Genomic DNA, 18647 nt, shown 5'->3' on the forward strand with positions numbered 1-18647 from the left:
AGGACTTATTCTTTGTAAACCTAGTACTTATTCTATCGGTCTCTTTTGCTGAACCGCTAAGTTACGGGGTCGTAAACACACCAGTATCGGTTGTCAAGTGATGTTGGGGGGACAAACACAGACACACAAACACACATATATATATACATATACATATATATGACGGGCTTCTTTCAGTTTCCATCTACCAAATCCAACATGTTGAATGGCTGTTGAAAAATGTGCTTCTAGATTAAGTTAATTTTTTTTTAAATTTGATTTATTTAGTTTGTACATCAATCGTGAAACTAATTTTGTATTGGCCACAATAACTAATAAACTTCATCTATCTCACTTGCCTTACATCATTTTTGTACCAAGGAGAAAAGTCCGTTTGTTTTTATTTTAAAAACAACAGCCATTCAACATGGAGTTTGGCTTTAACTGCCTTTTCTCCCTCTCTTTATATATATGTGTGGTTCAGGGGTTAGAGCATTGGGCTCACAATCATGAAGTAGGTAGTGAATTAAATTCCCAGACTGGGCAGTGTTGTGTTCTTAAGCAAGACACTTTATTTCATATTGCTCCAGTTCACTCAGTTGTTGAGATGAGTTGCAATGTCACTGGTGCCAAGCTATACCAGCTTTTGCCTTACCCTTGGATAACATTGGTGGCATAGGAGAGGCTGGTATAGATGGGCAACTGCTGGTCTTCTACAAACAACCTTGCTCAGACTTGTACCTCGGAGGGTAACTTTCTAGGTGCAATTCCATGGTCATGTGTATGAATGTATGTCAACAGACATTATGTGATGATGAGGATATTGATATTTATATATATATATTGCCTTCTTTAGGAAAAGAAAGCCTTATTCGATGCTGATAAAAGAATTAAAGGAAAGCATAAAACTTCAAAAAGAAAGGTAATTGAATTCTTGTCTTTATTTTATTTGTACAATCTGCATGAAATTTGCTTGCAAACTTGTGGTTACATACACAGTCTTTCTGTGGCATATTGGACAAATGGCTTCTACTATTACATTGAACCGACCAAAACCTTGTGAGTGGATTTGGTAGATGAAAACTGAAAGAAACCTGTTGTGTGTGGCTGTGTGGTAAGAAGTTTGCTTCCCATCCACATGATTCTAGGTTCAGTCACATGCATGGCATTTTGGGCAAATGTCTTCTACTATTGCTTCAGGTTGACCAAAGCATTGTGTGTGGATTTGGTAGACGAAAACTGGAAGAAGACGTGTGTGTGTCTACCTTTATCACATTGTGTGATGGGTGTAAGTGAGTATCACTGTCATACAAGCGATGCTGTTCCTTTCCTGTCTTCCATGGAAAAACGTGCCTCATCATATGAAACAGCATTTAGCTTTAGAAAATCTTCCTCAATAAATTGTGTATGGATTAAGCAAACATGGAAAAATAAACATTAGATAATGATATACACATATATGTAAGGAGTGGAGGAGGTTTCTCTTCAAGTGTCTTTGCATTGACATTATTTGGAACTGCTTAACCTGTTCCACAGATTAAGCAATGTTTGGAATGTGATGAGCAGCAGAATAAAGAACCTTACTTGAAAACAAGCAATGTTTGGCTTTGTGAAAGACATCTACTGTAATTTTGTTGTCAAATTATGCCCCTTTTTATCTAATATATAACTTAAGAATTCAATAAAAATCAATAAATCATGTACCAAACTGTCTGTTGGATCAATATGGTCAACTTGAAGTTAATTCCTCAGAATGCCTGCAGTCTAATGATTGAAACCAGTAAAAACAATACACTTACAAATGTGCACGCGTGTGCACACACACACACACACACAGTAGCAGCATTTTTACACCTAGTTCCTCTGCTAGTTTTCATTCAGGTGGTCATCACAGACTGAGTCACTTGTTGCTCAGAGTTACTGCCCTACTTGGCGAGTTGGAGGTCAATGTCTTACATTTCGAGCTTGGTTTCTACAGCTGGATGCCATTCTTAACACCAACAACTTCACAGAGTGTACTGGGAGCATTTTATCCTAGCATCAACACATAAAAGGTTGTTATGTTCTCAAAATGAGTAAAGGATTCTCTTGACTCAACATTGTTCTAATTCCTTTGCCACCTACTTTACAGACTGTTTGGAGTGCATTTTACATTTTGGCACTTGCACCAATAAGGTTTCCTTCTACCCCATGCCACCAGCACAAGTGCCAGTAAGGAGACGCTGGTAATGATCATGCTCAAATAGTGCTTTTTATGCACCACCGGCATGGAGACATTCGGCAGCCCTGGCAATGATCATGCTCCGATGGTCACCAGTTAACATCCATTTCCCATGGTGGTATGAGTTGGATAGTTTGTCAGGGGCTGGCAAGCCAGAGGACTGTGTCAAGCTCCAATGTCTGCTTTGGCATGGTTTCTTAGGTTTGGTGTCCTTCCTAATGCCGACCACCTAACAAAGTATACTGGGTGCTTTTTTACGTGACATTGACACAAGTGAGGTCACCAAGTAACTCACACAAGACAAGCCCCCTTCAACTGAGATCGGTGTAGCATTGAGGGAGATGGGTTTGTGCCAAGTGATGAGGGGTTAAAGTAGGATACAAAGACTGGAACAGATACTCTGCAGTGGAGATGGTGGATGAAAATGTGTCAGGGCACACCCTCAAGTTACAGGGTGGTGACAGACATACCCTCATGTATGTGTGTGTGTGTGTAATATTTGGGATATTAATTTCTGTTTTTTCTTTTTGTTTCTTTCAGTCATTAGGCACTGCTTTGAAGAATTTTTAGCCAAATGAACAGACTCCAGTACTTTTTTTTAAAGCCTGGTACTTATTTTATCAGTTCTTTTGCCAAACCACTAGGTTACAGGGATGTAAACACACCAACACTGGTTGTCTGGCAGTGGTGAAGGACAGACACAGACACACACACACACATATATATATATATATATGATAGGCTTCTTTCAGTTTCTGTCTTACAAATCCACTCACAAGGCTTTGGTCTTTGGTTGGTCCTACACTATAGCAGAAGACACTTGCCAAATGTGCCATGCAATAGGACTGAACCCAGAGCCATGTGGTTGGGAAGTATAACTCAGTGTATTCTTTCTTTTACTTGTTTCAGTCATTTGACTGCGGCCATGCTGGAGCACTGCCTTTTAGTCAAACAAATCAACCCCAGGACTTATTTTTTGTAAGCCTAGTACTTATTCTATCAGTCTCTTTTGCCAAACAGCTAAGTTACGGGGACGTAAACACACCCGCATCGGTTGTCAAACGATGTTGGCGGGGACAAGCACAGACACACAAACATATACACACACATACACATATATATATATATATATATATATACATATATACGACGGGCTTCTTTCAATTTCTGTCTACCAAATCCACTCACAAGGCTTTGGTCGGCCTGAGGCTATAGTAGAAGACACTTGCCCGAGGTGCCACGCAGTGGGACTGAACCCGGAACCGTGTAGTTGGTAAGCAAGCTACTTACCACACAGCCACTCCTGCACCTATAGCACACAGCCACTCCTGCGCCTATATTGATTTCTTCAAAACTTTTACATTTTATTCTGCTTTCACCTTCCTTAGTGCCATGAACTAGAAAGTGAATTTGACAAATTGATAAAATCATCCTCTGAAGACATTAAGGATGCATTCGAAGCTGAGTTAAGAGAAATCCACAAACTGGAGAATTCAGAAGAAAATGAAGATGCTGAAATTGTTCTCAGTGAATATATTAGTGATAACGAAGCTGATGGAGAGAAGAATGACTCTGGCAGAGAAGATGATAATGATACATCAGAAGAACATATTATGAAGGTAAACCTGTTGATTTCTTTAACTGATTCAACTTGGTATTTGAGAGAGGTAAATAATGAAGTCTAAAATTTGTTTTTTTTTTTAAGGTAAAGTGGAAATGGCAACATGGAGGAATCAATAGTTAATCACAAGTCTAATGTCCTAGAAGCTCCTAATGTTACTTGTTGTTGTTGGCACGACGTCGAGGGTTCCAGTTGATCCGATCAACGGAACAACCTGCTCGTGAAACTAACGTGCAAGTGGCTGAGCACTCCACAGACACGTGTACCCTTAACGTAGTTCTCGGGGATATTCAGCGTGATACAGTGTGACATGGCTGGCCCTTTGAATTACAGGCACAACAGAAGCAGGAAGTAAGAGTGAGAGAAAGTTGTGGTGAAAGAGTACAGCAGGGTTCGCCACCATCCCCTGCCGGAGCCTCATGGAGCTTTAGGTGTTTTCGCTCAATAAACACTCACAATGCTGGGTTTGGGAATCGAAACCGCGATCCTATGACCGCATGTCCGCTGCCCTAACCACTGGGCCATTGCACCTCCACTAATGTTACTATAACACATTTATCCTTCATTCTCTGTAAATTGGTGATATCTCATCTTTTTATCTTTTATCTTTTACTTGTTTCAGTCGTTGGACTGTGGCCATGCTGGAGCACTGCCTTGAGTTTTTAGCTGAATAAATCGACCCCAGTACTTTTTTTCTTTTAAGCTTGGTACTTATTCTATCAGTCTCTTTTGCTGAACAACTAAGTTATGGGGACATAAATACACCAATACCAGTTGTCAAGTGGTAGTGGGGGAACAAACACACCCACATCCTGAGGTCGTTCTTCTGTACTTCATCCCTTGTCTTTTTGGGCCTTCCACTTCCACAATGTCCATCTACATCACATGACCAAACCAGCCTAGTCTTCTCTCTTGCCCACAACAACTAATTCCTCTTATTCCTAACTTCTATCTCAGAACACTAGCACACAGGTATAATTACATTACACATCCAGCTGAGCATTCTAGCCTCATTCCTTTCTAACCTTCACATTCTAACCCTCTGCATTCAGGGCCCACATCTCACTACCATGTAGAATTGCTGTCCATATACGTGCATCATATAATCTTCCTTCCATTTGGAGGGAGAAACCTTTTGTGGCCAACAGAAGTAACAGCTCTCTGAATTTCTTCCATCCTATTCTTATTTTGGCTCTCACACTCTCCGTGCATCCTCCCCAACTACTAATTTAGTCCTCTAGGTAACAGAAATGATCTACTACCTCTAATGAAACACCAGGGCATTTGAGAGAATCAATTTCCCGAGTCTCTAAAGTTTTCTATGAATCCTCTGCATTTTCTACATACAAATACTATCTTCTCTGATAACCTTCCTATTAATCCACTGCACCCCTTGTGTGTCCATAGCTCTCTTTCTTTCTTTCTCTCTCTCTCTCTCTCCCCCTCTCTCTCTCTCTCTCTCTCTCTCTCTCTCTCACGCACATACACACACACACATGTACACACTCTCTTCTAATTGTTACTCATCTATTTCTCAGAATATTTTGAAGTCCATAAATTAATTGCCAACCTTTTTATCTAGTCAATACAAATTATAGTATCTATTCTGAGATGAGATGATAGGTGAAGCTTTCTTGTATAAATTGGTAATACTACTGCTGAACAAGGTACAACTTTGTTTGTTGTGCCCAAGTTTCTCTTTTTCAAATTGTTGTTTATACTGTCTTAATATCATTTGTTATGTTTTGTTACTAATTTCTCTCCGTTTTTCCAGATCTATTACTGCAGTCGCACTCATTCCCAGCTGTCTCAGTTTATTAAAGAAATCAAGAAGAGTCCCTATGGAGACGATGTCAGCGTAACAACATTAGCTTCAAGACAAGTAAGATTGGCCAATAAAAATTCCTAAACATTAAGACTCAATAGATTTAAATATGAAGGCATATTGCCTAGTAGTTAGAAGGTTGCATTCACAATCGTAAGTTCATGGTTTCAATTCCTGGACCAGGGAAGTGTTGTGTTCTTGAGCAAAGCACTTTATTTTGCATTGCTCCGGCCCTCTCAGCTGCAAATAAGCTCCCCTGTGACCAATTGGTGTCCAGTTTAGAAGGACTATCATGATCTCGGTCTCTTATACATCATAGGCCTCCCCACCTAGCCAGTCGGACAGCATCATTTGAAAGCTACAAAAATGCAAAGAAGTGTATGGTGACCAGCAGTCTATAACAGCATCTAATAGTCTGGTCCATATGGTGATACAGTGACATTTACATATGCCAAATATTTCCATTCATATTTTATATAATACTTTCAGCAATATTTAATTATTAGGACAATTATATTATATAAGTTGTTTTTTGCCTTAAACAAATCAAAATCGCTGATGTGGCCAATGACAGTATCTCTTGATTGGCACTCGTGCCAGTGGAACGTTAAAAGCACATCCGAGCGTGATTGTTGCCAGGGTCACGGATTGGCTCCCGTGCCGGTAACACGTGAAAAGCACCATTCGAGTGTAATCGTTGCTAGCGTCGCCTTACCGGTATATGAAAAACAACATTCAAGTATGGACGTTGCCAGTGCTGCCAGGCTAGCTCCCATGCAGGTAGCACATAAAAACACACTTTTGAGCATGGTCATTGCCAGAACTGCCTGACTGGCCCTCGTGCAGGTGGCATATGAAAGCACCCACTACACTCTCGGAGTAGTTGGTGTTAGGAAGGGCATCCACCTGTAGAAACTTTGCCAGATTAGATTGAGCCTGGTGCAGCCTCTGGCTCACCAGTCCTCGGTCAAACCGTCCAACCCATGCCAGCATGGAAAGTGGACGTTAAATGATAATGATGAAAGAAAGCATCAGATTTCGATAATACTGGAGCTCAGTGGATTTTATTGTAATTAAAATTGTAATCATCCATGTACAAATTTCTTGAAACTTTAACCCCACCGAAATTTCTTTTCTGCTGATTGAACTATTTTTACATACACTGGATTTATTTGCATTTGACTATCTTCATGTGGATCAGGATCAGAAATCATTCCAAAGCAGTTATTGTTGCTACTGTTGCATGTTTTGAATATGCCATTAGACCATCTCTTGTCTCATGCCAACAAGCGAAGCTTTACAAAACCACTTGATCTAATAGATATTATTGCAAATTCTACCTTCAGCTTGAACACTATCATCTTAAAAAGTAACAAGTATATATTAAATTGTGTAGTTCCACATAACTTAAAAGGGTGGGATGGTCATGGCTGATATGTCTTTGATTGTAGGTCTTAATCAGGGTTAACTTGAGACACCAAACAACAGCAATATCTCATAAGTTATATAGTTACCTAAAGCACTGAAGCGTATCTCTTTATGCCTGAAGCCTATCCAATTTTAAGTCATCCTATACATTTCCAATAAATAAAGCTTCTACAGGTTGGACCTTTTAAATCCAGCAACTCTCATGATACTTCTATGGTCCAGCACTTTTTGAATCTATCGCCATTAGTTTGTTGATCTGCTACAAGGAAGGTACTTGTTAATAGTGCAAAGTCACCAAGGTTTTGTTTACCACAGCCAAGTGTTTTGGGATGTAGTCCTACTCATTTCTAGTATTTTGCTGGATTTTGGCTCATATAATTTATGTTACACAAAACCAAGTTTGGGAGCTGCCTGACTCACCTCCATGCCTGTGGCACGTAAAAAGCAACATTCAAGCGTGATCGATGTCATTGCCGCCTGACTGGCACATAATAAGCACCAATCAAGCGTGGTTGATGCCAGTGCCGCCTGACTGGCCCCTGTGGTGGCACATAAAAAGCACCCACTACACTCTTGGAGTGGTTGGCATTAGGAAGGGCATCCAGATCACATTGGAGTGTGGTTCTGCCTCCTGGCTTGCCAGTCTTCAGTCAAACCGTCCAACCCATGCCAGCATGGAAAGCAGACATTAAATGATGATGTGTCATTTCTGTTTTAAGCTTTTTTCTGGCTTTCATAAGACATCAAGATATGTCTTTTATGTTTTGTTTATTTGTTTCAGTCACTAAACTGCAGCCATGCTGGGGCACCACCTTGAATTTTTTTAGTTGAACGAATCAACCCTGGTACTTTGCTGAACTGCTGAGTTATGGGAACATAAACCCACCAACACCAGTTGTCGAGCTGTAGTAAGAGACACACACACATATATAGAATGGGATTCTTTCCCTTTCCTTCTACCAGATCCACTCACAAAGCTTTGGTCAGCATGAGGTTATAGTAGAAGACACTTGCCCAAGGTGCCACGCAGTGGGACTGAACCTGGAACCATTTGGTTGGGAAGCAAGCTTCTTACTACACAGTTATACTTGCAACTATATATGGAATAAGTTGTCAGCGATATCTGTGGAATGTAATGGCACTTTCCTTAGGAATCAGTCTCTGTTTTCTGACACATGTCTGTGAATCAGTAATAGGCATAGGAGTGGCTATGTGGTAAGTAGCATGCTTACGAACTACATGGTTCCGGGTTCAGTCCCACTACGTGGCACCTTGGGCAAGTGTCTTCTACTATAGCCTCGGGCCAACCAAAGCCTTGTGAGTGTATTTGGTAGACGGAAACTGAAAGAAGCCCATCGTATATATGTATATATATATATATATATATATATATATATATGTGTGTGTATATGTTTGTGTATCTGTGTTTGTCCCCCCAATATCGCTTGACAACCGATGCTGGTGTGTTTACATCCCCGAAACTTAGCGGTTCGGCAAAAGAAGACCGATAGAATAAGTACTAGGCTTACAAAGAATAAGTTCTGGGGTCGATGTGCTCGACTAAAGGCGGTGCTCCAGCATGGCCACAGTCAATGACTGAAACAAGTAAAAAAGCCAAATCCCAATGTTGCCAGATTTAAGAGGCCTAACCCATAGTAAGGTAATGTGCATCTGCTTTGCTATTTTTATGTCTTTCTGTTGCACCACTTCATGCGTTACACCTATTTTTCTGTTGCAGAATATGTGTATCAATGAGAATGTTCAACGTTTAAAGTCCTTAACTTTAATAAATGACCAGTGTTTGGAATTGCAGAAATCTAAAAAAAGTAAGATTCTCTCTAAAATGGACTTAGTATCCTTTTGCTTTATTTAAAAACTAAGTGGTTTTTTATTAATTTGTTTCTGTTTCTGTTCTGTTTAGACTCAGAAGTGAACTCCAGCTCTATGAACTGTTTTAATTCCTAATTGAGTTTTTGCCATTTTGCTTATGTTTGTAATACCCTTTAACGTCCACTTTTCCTCCCAGCACACAATCTGTACCCTTGACTAACCTCCCCAACAACCCTTCTTCCCAAAACTGCCATCTTCTACCCATGCTTACCTCTCACTGCATTCCCCTTCACTCTCACTTGTACCTACCAGTATCCAGTACATCCCTATCGTATCTCTTCCTTACAACATATCCTTCCAGTACCTCCTCCTCCTACTTGTGCCTACTCATTACATCTCCCTCTCCATTTATCATTCTCCTTTCACAATCTCGTGAAATCACTCTCCCACTCACCTTCTCCAATCCCTTGTCCACTCATCTCTGTCTCTTCCCCATCACATCTCCACCTTCTCTTCACACCTGAGGCAGTCATTTTACCCCTCTATTTTAAGACTCCTTTTTTTTTTTTGTCCCTCAATATTATTCTTCACTACTGCTGACACCATGTAAAAAGCACCAGGTCTGCTCTGTAAAGTGGTTGGCATTAGGAAGGGTATCGAGCTGTTAAAACCATGCTTAAACAGATCTCTCTAGTTCTGGTGCCATGTAAAAAGCATCCAGTCTGCTCTGTAAAGTGCTCCCTTGGCATTAGGAAGGGCATCGAGCTATAAAAACCATACCAAAACAGAGTGAAGCTTTGTGCAGTCTTCCGAAAAATCTTCCTTCCACCCCCTCACATCAAACTCAGCCTCGTGAAAATCTTCGTAAAAACAATGACACACATTGGTTGTGCCTTCCAGTACCTAAAAGTAAAATTTGGTGCAGAGAAAACTGACGCAAAATTGAAAGCAAGTATTTTCATTGGATCCACGATCAGAGAATTGATATCTGATAGCAAATCCAGAGGTAAACTGAATCCAGTTGAGCTGACAGCATGGGATTCATTTGTATTAGTTGTGCAAAACTTTCTTCTCATACTATTTATTTGCTAAGAAAATAAACAAAATGAATGAGGGAAAAAAAGTGACAAAAGAATTATTTGTTATCTTTAATCAAAAAGAAGAATTTATTTGTGATATAAATTTTAACTGAAACATCTCTATATTTAGCAAATATAAATATACCTTTGCATTCTCATGGCATAAAAAAACTCACTTCCTTGCATAGCAGTTCTGTTATTCTACTTTATTATACTTCCAGGTTCAAGTACCAAAGAAAAACAACCAAAGAAACAGAAACAGGCCAGTTGTCCATTCTACAAAGTAGAAAGAATTGAGCATTATAGAGATACAATTCTTGTAAGATTTTATATTCTATTTTGAATTAGTATGGTAGCCAATTGGGATTTATTTGAGGTTTTGTTGTTGCTTGTTAAGAACTACAAATGTTAGAAGTCACTTATTATAATCACAGGAAACGTTATAAGACAAGGTGGTGAGCTTGGCAGGATTGTTAGCACATCAAACAAAATGCTTAGTGGCATTTCTTCTGGTTCTTTATGCTCTTAGTTCAAATCCTACTGAGGTCAAGTTTGCTTTCCATCCCTTTGAGGTTGGTAAAATAATTGACAATCAAGTATTAGACTCAATGTAATTGACATGTTCCCTTCTCTCAAAATCGCTGATCATAAACCTTGCCATGAACCAGCATCCCATTCAGAAGAATGTTGTGATCTCAGTCACTTGTCATCATCATCATCATCATCGTCTTCGTTTAACGTCCGCTTTCCATGCTAGCATGGGTTGGACGATTTGACTGAGGACTGGTGGACCAGGAGGCGACACCAGGCTCCAATCTGATTTGGCAGAGTTTCTACAGCTGGATGCCCTGGCAACGATCTCGTTCGAATGACTTTTCACGTGCCAGGAAGGCAACGTTGATAACGATCATGCTGGTGCTATTTACGTGCCACCAGCACGGAAGCCAGACAGCTAACTGGCCTTATGAGTTCTTGGGCTATAGAAAAACAAAATCTTATAAAGTAAATTCTTATCTAAATTACTGGATCCAAAACTCTTAAGATGAATTTTAAAAATTGTCTGTTTATTATAATCAAAGGTTTAGATGTCATCCAGTCATTGTTATTGAAAAGACTTCATCCAAAGTGAACTAAGAAAGTGACTTCTACTGTAATATAAATATCTTTTTATTTCAATATAAATATCTTATATATTTCTTTGTAGACTGAAGTTAGAGACATTGAACAACTAGTTAACCTGGGAAAACAGATGAAATGTTGTCCATATTATGGCACACGTTTTAGTATTGCAGCAGCAGAGGTAAGTCTAGTTTCATAAGTATTGTGTGTGTGTGTGTATATATATATACTAAGGACAATGGTGTATAACATACAGCTTCTCTTATCTGCTACTTTCTCCTGCAGAAAACATATAATTGCATCAAGGTCTTGAAGATCCCAGCCAGAGGTCCAGAAGGTCACCTTATTTTCTGGCAAACCTGTCTGTGGACACTATCTTTAATAGTGCTGCTTACAATGATCCAAGCTATGGTTAGCAGCAGCCATTGGTCATGTTTTCTTACATCCTCCCCACTTTCCACCAGTTCTAAAGGTCCAGTACAATTAATGGTTGTTTACTGTCCTTCTTTCTCCCTTTAGTAAATCACACAGACATGAAACAAAAGCTGAATGTTATCTGTCATAACTTCACTCCCACCACAAGGTCAAGGCTTTGCTGCAGTGTCTACGGTTTGTGTGCCTCAATGACCCTGATAACTATGCCATCAGAACACAAGCTCCTGACAGGGCCTCCCATGCTGAACAAATCAAAGGATAGAAGCCCAACTAAAATGGACTGCTTTTCCCCCCAGTAGTGAAAATGGATTTGTATAGAGCTAGCAGCACTACCAAGAAAGAAAAAAAACAAAGTTACTAAAGCTTCGATGACAATTTAAAACCATCAGCCTGGTGTAGCCATCCGGTTGCACCAGTCCTCAGTCAAATCGTCCAACCCATGCTAGCATGGAAAGCAGACGTTAAATGATGATGATGATGATGATGAAACCCTGGGATAGGAAAGGAGCAGAAAAGACAGCTCAGAGTTAGAAACAGGGGAGAAAATTCATTAATGCTTTATATTCCATAAGGAGATCAGGGCTTAAGTTAACTGCACTCAATTGTTTTTAACTCATTAATGCACAAAGTGGCTGTTTTCAAATGGTACCCCATGGTACACTGGTATACTTCATAGAGTACCTTGATGTGATACAGTTGTTTTTTTTTTCCCTAGTATAATGTAAGATTTTAGAGACAATTCTAATGTTCATCTGTTAGTCATAATTTTGTTATATACAACTATAATTAATAAAGCAAGGTGTTTGTGTGTGTGTGTGTATATAAATATTAACTTTAAAACTGATTAAATTCTTTCAAAATTACCTATGTGATGTGTATCCTCCAATTTTTTATTTGATCTCTGGTGTTTGATGAATTTTAAAAGATTAAGGACTACTGGGATAAGCAACTAAAAAAAAAAAAGAAACAGAAAATATATATATAAAGACTGTGTGGTAAGTAACTTACCAGCCACATGGTCCTGGGTTCAGTCCCACTGCGTGGCACCTTGGGCAAGTGTCTCCTACTATAACCTCGGGCCGACCAAAGCGTTGTGAGTGGATTTGGTAGACGGAAACTGGAAGAAGCCCGTCGTATGTGTGTGTGTATATATATATATATATATATATATATACATACATGTGTGTGTGTGTGTATGTGTGTGTATATATATATATATATATATATATACATGTGTGTGTGTGTGTGTACGTATATGTTTGTGTGTCTGTTTGTCCCTCAGCATTGTTTGACAACCAATGCTGGTGTGTTTGCATCCCTGTAACTTAGCGGTTCGGCAAAAGTCACTGATAGAATAAGTTCTAGGCTTACAAAGAATAAGCTCTGGGATCGATTTGCTCGACTATAAAGGCAGTGCTCCAGCATGGCCGCAGTCAAATGACTGAAACTAGTAAAAGAGTATAAAATAAACAAAGAGGCAACAATTTGAAAATTTCAACTGTTGCTTTAACTACTTTTGGTTAATCGTAGCAATAATGTTTTTTTTGCCTTTTAATTCTTTAGCATTCACATTACGCTGTCAAATGTGATGTTTATTCACGCTGTTTTCAACTAATCACTTATGATGTAGCTTTGTGATTTCGATGGTGTGATTGTATATTTTCAAAATGACATTGTAGGGTTCGTGTGAGAGGCAGGGTTTGGCCAGCTTGATCATAAAACATGCACAATATTTGGGCTGGATATAGTCAGATTAAATGCTGAAAGGTTGAAGACAAACCATGACCACAGAACTGTAACTTTACTGTAATTATATATATATGTTATATGTTCAATTAATTTTGTTTGTTGACCTAAGTTAATTATTTAAAAAAATGAAATCAGTAAAAAATAAGTAACTACTTTATAGGTTATATTGATGTTAACCTGTCATGAAACCTGTCTTTGTGTTCTGAACTTTTAGATTGTTGCACTGCCTTACAACACGATGCTCCACCGTTCCACACGTGAGTCTTGTGGAATCAAGCTGGAAGGTAATATTGTTATCATAGACGAAGCTCACAATCTGCTGGAGACTATCAACAACATTCATAGTGTTGAAGTGTTCGGATCACAAGTAAGAGATATTCCCACCTCCTCCACTTCATTGTTTTTTTATTTAATTACATTTTTTGTATAAAATATGTTTCTTTGATTGCTGTGTTTATTTGTTGGTGAAGGAGCCTGGTGTAGCCATCTGGTTCACCAGTCCTCAGTCAAATCGTCCAACCCATGCTAGCATGGAAAGCGCACGTTAAACGATGATGATGATGTTGGAAGCACAGGCATGGCTGTTTGATAAGTTTGCTTCCCAGCCATATGGTTTGGGTTCAGTCGTTCTTGGGCAAGCATCTTCTGCTATAGCCTTATTGGGCTATAGTAGCCATGTGAATAGATTTGGTTGACAGAGGCTGAGAGAAGCCCGTGTGTATGTGTGTTACTGTCTTCTTATCTTGACATCACATGATAGTTATGAGTGGTACCATCAGCTAGGAGTGTCCTTTATTTCTCATCTCCCATGAAAACATGTTTAATCATGTGGAAATATTAACTTAAGTGGTGAAAAAAAAAAAAAAACAAATGAGGGCTGGTGGCATGAAGAACATCGGGCCATTGAGAATCTACTTCTACAAATTACATCTAACCCATGCAAGCATTGAAAGTGGATGTTAAAACAATAATGTTGATGACACTTTTTTTTTTTTTGTGAAGTCAAACAAACTGAAGGAAGCAGAGTTGTCTCTCTTGTGTAGTAACGCAACACAATGACAATTGTAGTTGAGAAAAACAAGGTGAACCTTCATCAGATGTTTAATAATAAGAATTATCATTTATTATGGCCAGATTCCAACCCGGGTCAGAGCAACAAGGTCCGCCTGCCACACTTTCCAGGTCAACATCATTGCTTCGAGGTCTTGGATACATTTCAGGCCAGTGTCTGTGATCAAGTTGTCAATGCAAGTGTGGCAGCGTTTTCCTCTTTTTACATCTCCATGACTTCATAGATGATATAGTACACATATCTGATGTCAAAATTGTTCTGCACACAAATGTCAAGAACCCTGAATACACGTCTTTCAGCCAATCAAGTAATGCTGAACTGTTTGCACTGTGAAGTTCCGAATTTGATGTTAATGGAAACTTCAAGTATTTAGGTGGTTGGGTGAGCAGTTTGGAAGCAAACATCAAGATCAAGAAAACACAAGCATGGACAGCCTGTCACAAACTGAAGGTCTGGAACTCCAAATTACCAAAGCAAATCAAAATCAAACTGTTCATTGGAATTGTCAAATCAGTGATATTATAAGGTAGTGAAACATAGACACTGACAAACTAGTAATTGTTGGTCCAATACTTTTGATCTTTTAGGTGTGAATAAGTTTCTACAGCTTGTCTGGTTAGTAACATTTATATGTAAAACATTAGTGCCAAATCTAATTCCACTAATTTTTTTGTTTCATTATAGCTCTGCCAAGCACATTCCCAGCTGAGCCAGTACATACAGAGATATCGCAATAAGTTAAAAGCAAAGAATTTAATGTACACCAACCAGATTCTGTTCCTGTTATCCAGATTTGTTGTATATATTGGAGGTTTGTAGTGATTAGATTTTTTGTTTAATTGCTAAAAGATTCAGTGGTTTATTGGTTTGACATAAATTTAAACAATTATTGGTTGGTAGATCTAGAGAAAATATAGAGAGAGAATTCCTGAGGATTGCTGTTTCAGGAGGAAAAGAATTGGAGAATTCTACTATTGCAATGAGTAGATTAACATTTTTGAGCCTAATGCTTAAAAATGATTTCAAAGGAGTAAAGGTTTCTGCAGAAAATGATACAATTTAATACAATGGTTTTATCATTTTACTTAAAATATGTTTCTTTTAGGGAAAAAGCTCTTTCTTTTTTTTTTTTTCTTTACTTTGCTACTATTTACAGTAGGGTGTAAATGAACTATCCTAGGTTTATGAATAGTATTCAGTTGTGGGTTTATTAAAGCTTTGTAAAGAGTTAGTTTTTGTTGAAACCTATCCTCATTATGCAGGATTGTAGAAAGTAAACTTTTTTTGATCAGTTTGCCATACGACACTGAACCACTGCCTCCTCCTGTATAAGGTCAACAAAAGATCCGGTACTTAGAGATTTTATTGAAGTTCTGTTGGAAGATAGGTGCTTCTTTGTTGTCTTGAAGAACAAGCAAAGTTGCTGACAACAACAATGGAATAGCTGGTTCCACTACTGTTTAACAACTACAATAATGGTCAGTTAATGGACCAGGAAATTGAGCAGTTCATGTATACTGATGACCTCTTTTTGTAGCAGAGAGTTCTCTTGAAACAATTGAAGCAAACCTAATCTGATCCCTTGATGAATTACTCTTCTTTTACAAATACAACCATCTACATGGCAACCCTGTGAAGATTCAAGCCTGATTATTCCATCTCTGGAATTGTGAAGCCAACCAACCACTTTTGAACACCATACTGAAAGATGGTTTCTGTTACAACATCCTACAAAAACTGGTCAGCTTCAAATGGAGAACCACAGCACACACATTAAGATCTACTGCTCTGGCCTCATGCTATTCCACTGTGCATTACCTGTCTAGGAAAGATCAACCATTGGTAAAAAAAAACCTACCCAGCATTGAACAATACCTATTGCTTGATCACTGGTTGCATGAAACCCACCAACACAAGCAAGCTGCACCTTTTCATTAGCAGTGCCTCTGCTGGTATCAGCCAAGAACTGGCCAATTGAATTGAGATAACAGAGCCTACTAGTGATGTCACTTCCTCCATAACAATATTTTACACAGAGAGTAGCCTCCATTTCTAGATGGGAAAACTTGAGAATGACATAAGTTTCTCTTCTACTGAAGATCATCTTCCTGGCTTAGAGACATCATGAATTTAGTGGAAGACATTCAGCCATTTGAGAATGAGAACTGGGTTATCAAAAGTTGTTTTGGTCTGATGGGGCTGCAAGACTGGCCCAAAGACCTGTAAATGTGGAGAAGCAGACCATACTATGCAGTACTACATTGTCTGGTCTCCACTACCCAACCCCTGCAGCTCAAAAGACCTTGCAGAGTGTAATAAAGGTGCAAAGAACTGTGTAGAGAAATAAGAAACAGCCATGTAGCCACTATGCATCAAGGAGTCAAGGGTCGTTGCTGAGTGCAGCATTGTTCATGCCAAAAATTAAAAAAGAAATACTTTAAATTAACTAAGATATAACCCCCCTCCCACACACACACACACACAGAGAAATTAACTTTGGTATAATATATGTACACTCACAGAACAATATGAAAATTCCTTAACAGTGCACTCTGATTCAGATACAAGCAATTGCAAATAATTAGCAGATTGAGGACCGTTGATCTCGATATAAATGAAATAGTATTTATTAATCTATCCAAATTTGAATATAGTCATTGGGTAATAATAACTGATAAAATAACAGGTTCCAAAGAGCAAACTTCTGCCAGAAAATTAGCTGTTTGTGGCCATTCATTGGATTTCAGAAAAGTAATTTCCTTGAGAAATAATGTTGCAGAAGAGAGTTCAGTCTAGCAAAAGGTTTGGCCTCTGCACCAACCATAATGGTACTGTAGAAGTGTAATAGAAAGAGAAGTTGTGGACATTAAAGTCATTGAGGATGATGACTTCAGAGAAGAGTAATGTGAGGTACATGTCCTTGATGCAGAATTAGAAATAGTCAAACAGTTGCTGGTGGTTAAATGTATTTATTGAGCAATATGGACAACAAATAAATGGGAGGAATGGAAAAAAATAGAGATTTTGAGTAAGAATATCTGGAAGACTCTGTTGTTGTTATTTATTGAAAGAGTTAATTGATAAGGGAGAGTGTATTTGACATATAGACCAGTGATTCCCTAGAGGGGCACACATACCGGTGGGGCATGGGGTCCAAATTTTCTTTTCTTTTTTTTTTTTAGTGTGACATGGAATTGTGAATATCGTTTTTTCATAGCAAACATACTATCCCTATACTTTTTTATCCAACCGCTGGTGGGGCATACATTTTTCTGCAAAGTTATAGTGGGGCTTGGAGGAAAATAGGTTAGAGAACACTGATGTAGACACTATCTTTCATAGCAATATTTTAATACAAAATGTAGCCTGGATAACAAAGGTGGGCTATAGTCTTAGGATAGCATTATGCGTTTCAGAGAAGGATATGATGTGTAACCTGCATGCTTATAAGAAGTAATATGTGGGGTCCAACTTGGACAGAAGTCTGAAGTCATGTTACTAACTCCTGTCTTTTTTACCTTTTTTTTAGAAACATTTTGATTAGGTGGCATCATAAAATACGCAAAAGAGTCATTAGCCTAATAAAAGACAGATTAAAACAGTTAATTGTAAGGAAAGAGGGGAGACTAACACAATAGAAAGTGAAAATAAAGAGCAAGAATATAACTTAATTATCATGAAATGCCTATATTACCATTTTAGTTAATATCTATAATTTTACCTTTTTTCAGGTTGTTTAGACATGCCCTCTGATTCTCAGCATTTGAAGAAAATTGGTGAGTTTGCTCAAATTCTTACTTTATGTGGACACAATGTTTAGCAGCATTTCTTCTGTCTTTTTTTTTTTTAATTTTGAGTTCAAGTACCACCAAAGCCAACTTTGCCTTTCGTCCTTTTGGACTCGATAAAATGAAGTACCAATTGATGCAATCCACCAACCTCCTACCCTGTGCTTCATCATCGTTTAACGTCCGCTTTCCATGCTAGCATGGTTTGGACGATTTGACTGAGGACTGGTGAAACCGGATGGCAACACCAGGCTCCAGTCTGATTTGGCAGAGTTTCTACAGCTGGATGCCCTTCCTAACGCCAACCACTCAGAGAGTGTAGTGGGTGCTTTTATGTGTCACCCGCACGAAAACGACCACGCTCGAAATGGTGTCTTTTATGTGCCACCCGCACAAGCCAGTCCAGGGGCACTGGCAACGATCTCGCTCGAAAATCCTACAGGAGCCAGTCAGGCGGTACTGGCAACGGCCATGCTCAAAATGGTGCATCTCATGTGCCAC

General features: G+C 38.8%; 1 protein-coding gene across 1 annotated transcript in view; it reads left to right on the forward strand.

The window, feature by feature from the left end:
* LOC106880298 (ATP-dependent DNA helicase DDX11) overlaps positions 1–18647 on the forward strand; it is a 74119-nt gene that overhangs the window by 7894 nt on the left and 47578 nt on the right. Inside the window, exons 7-15 of the mRNA XM_014930172.2 lie at positions 836–901; positions 3589–3819; positions 5596–5703; positions 8813–8900; positions 10205–10302; positions 11188–11283; positions 13501–13653; positions 15043–15169; positions 18090–18134. Of these exons, the coding sequence (XP_014785658.1) occupies positions 836–901; positions 3589–3819; positions 5596–5703; positions 8813–8900; positions 10205–10302; positions 11188–11283; positions 13501–13653; positions 15043–15169; positions 18090–18134 (1012 nt within the window). The remainder of the gene's footprint in view (positions 1–835; positions 902–3588; positions 3820–5595; positions 5704–8812; positions 8901–10204; positions 10303–11187; positions 11284–13500; positions 13654–15042; positions 15170–18089; positions 18135–18647) is intronic.

The sequence above is a fragment of the Octopus bimaculoides genome, chromosome 13, assembly GCF_001194135.2.
Source record: "Octopus bimaculoides isolate UCB-OBI-ISO-001 chromosome 13, ASM119413v2, whole genome shotgun sequence".
Lineage (NCBI taxonomy): Eukaryota > Metazoa > Mollusca > Cephalopoda > Octopoda > Octopodidae > Octopus > Octopus bimaculoides.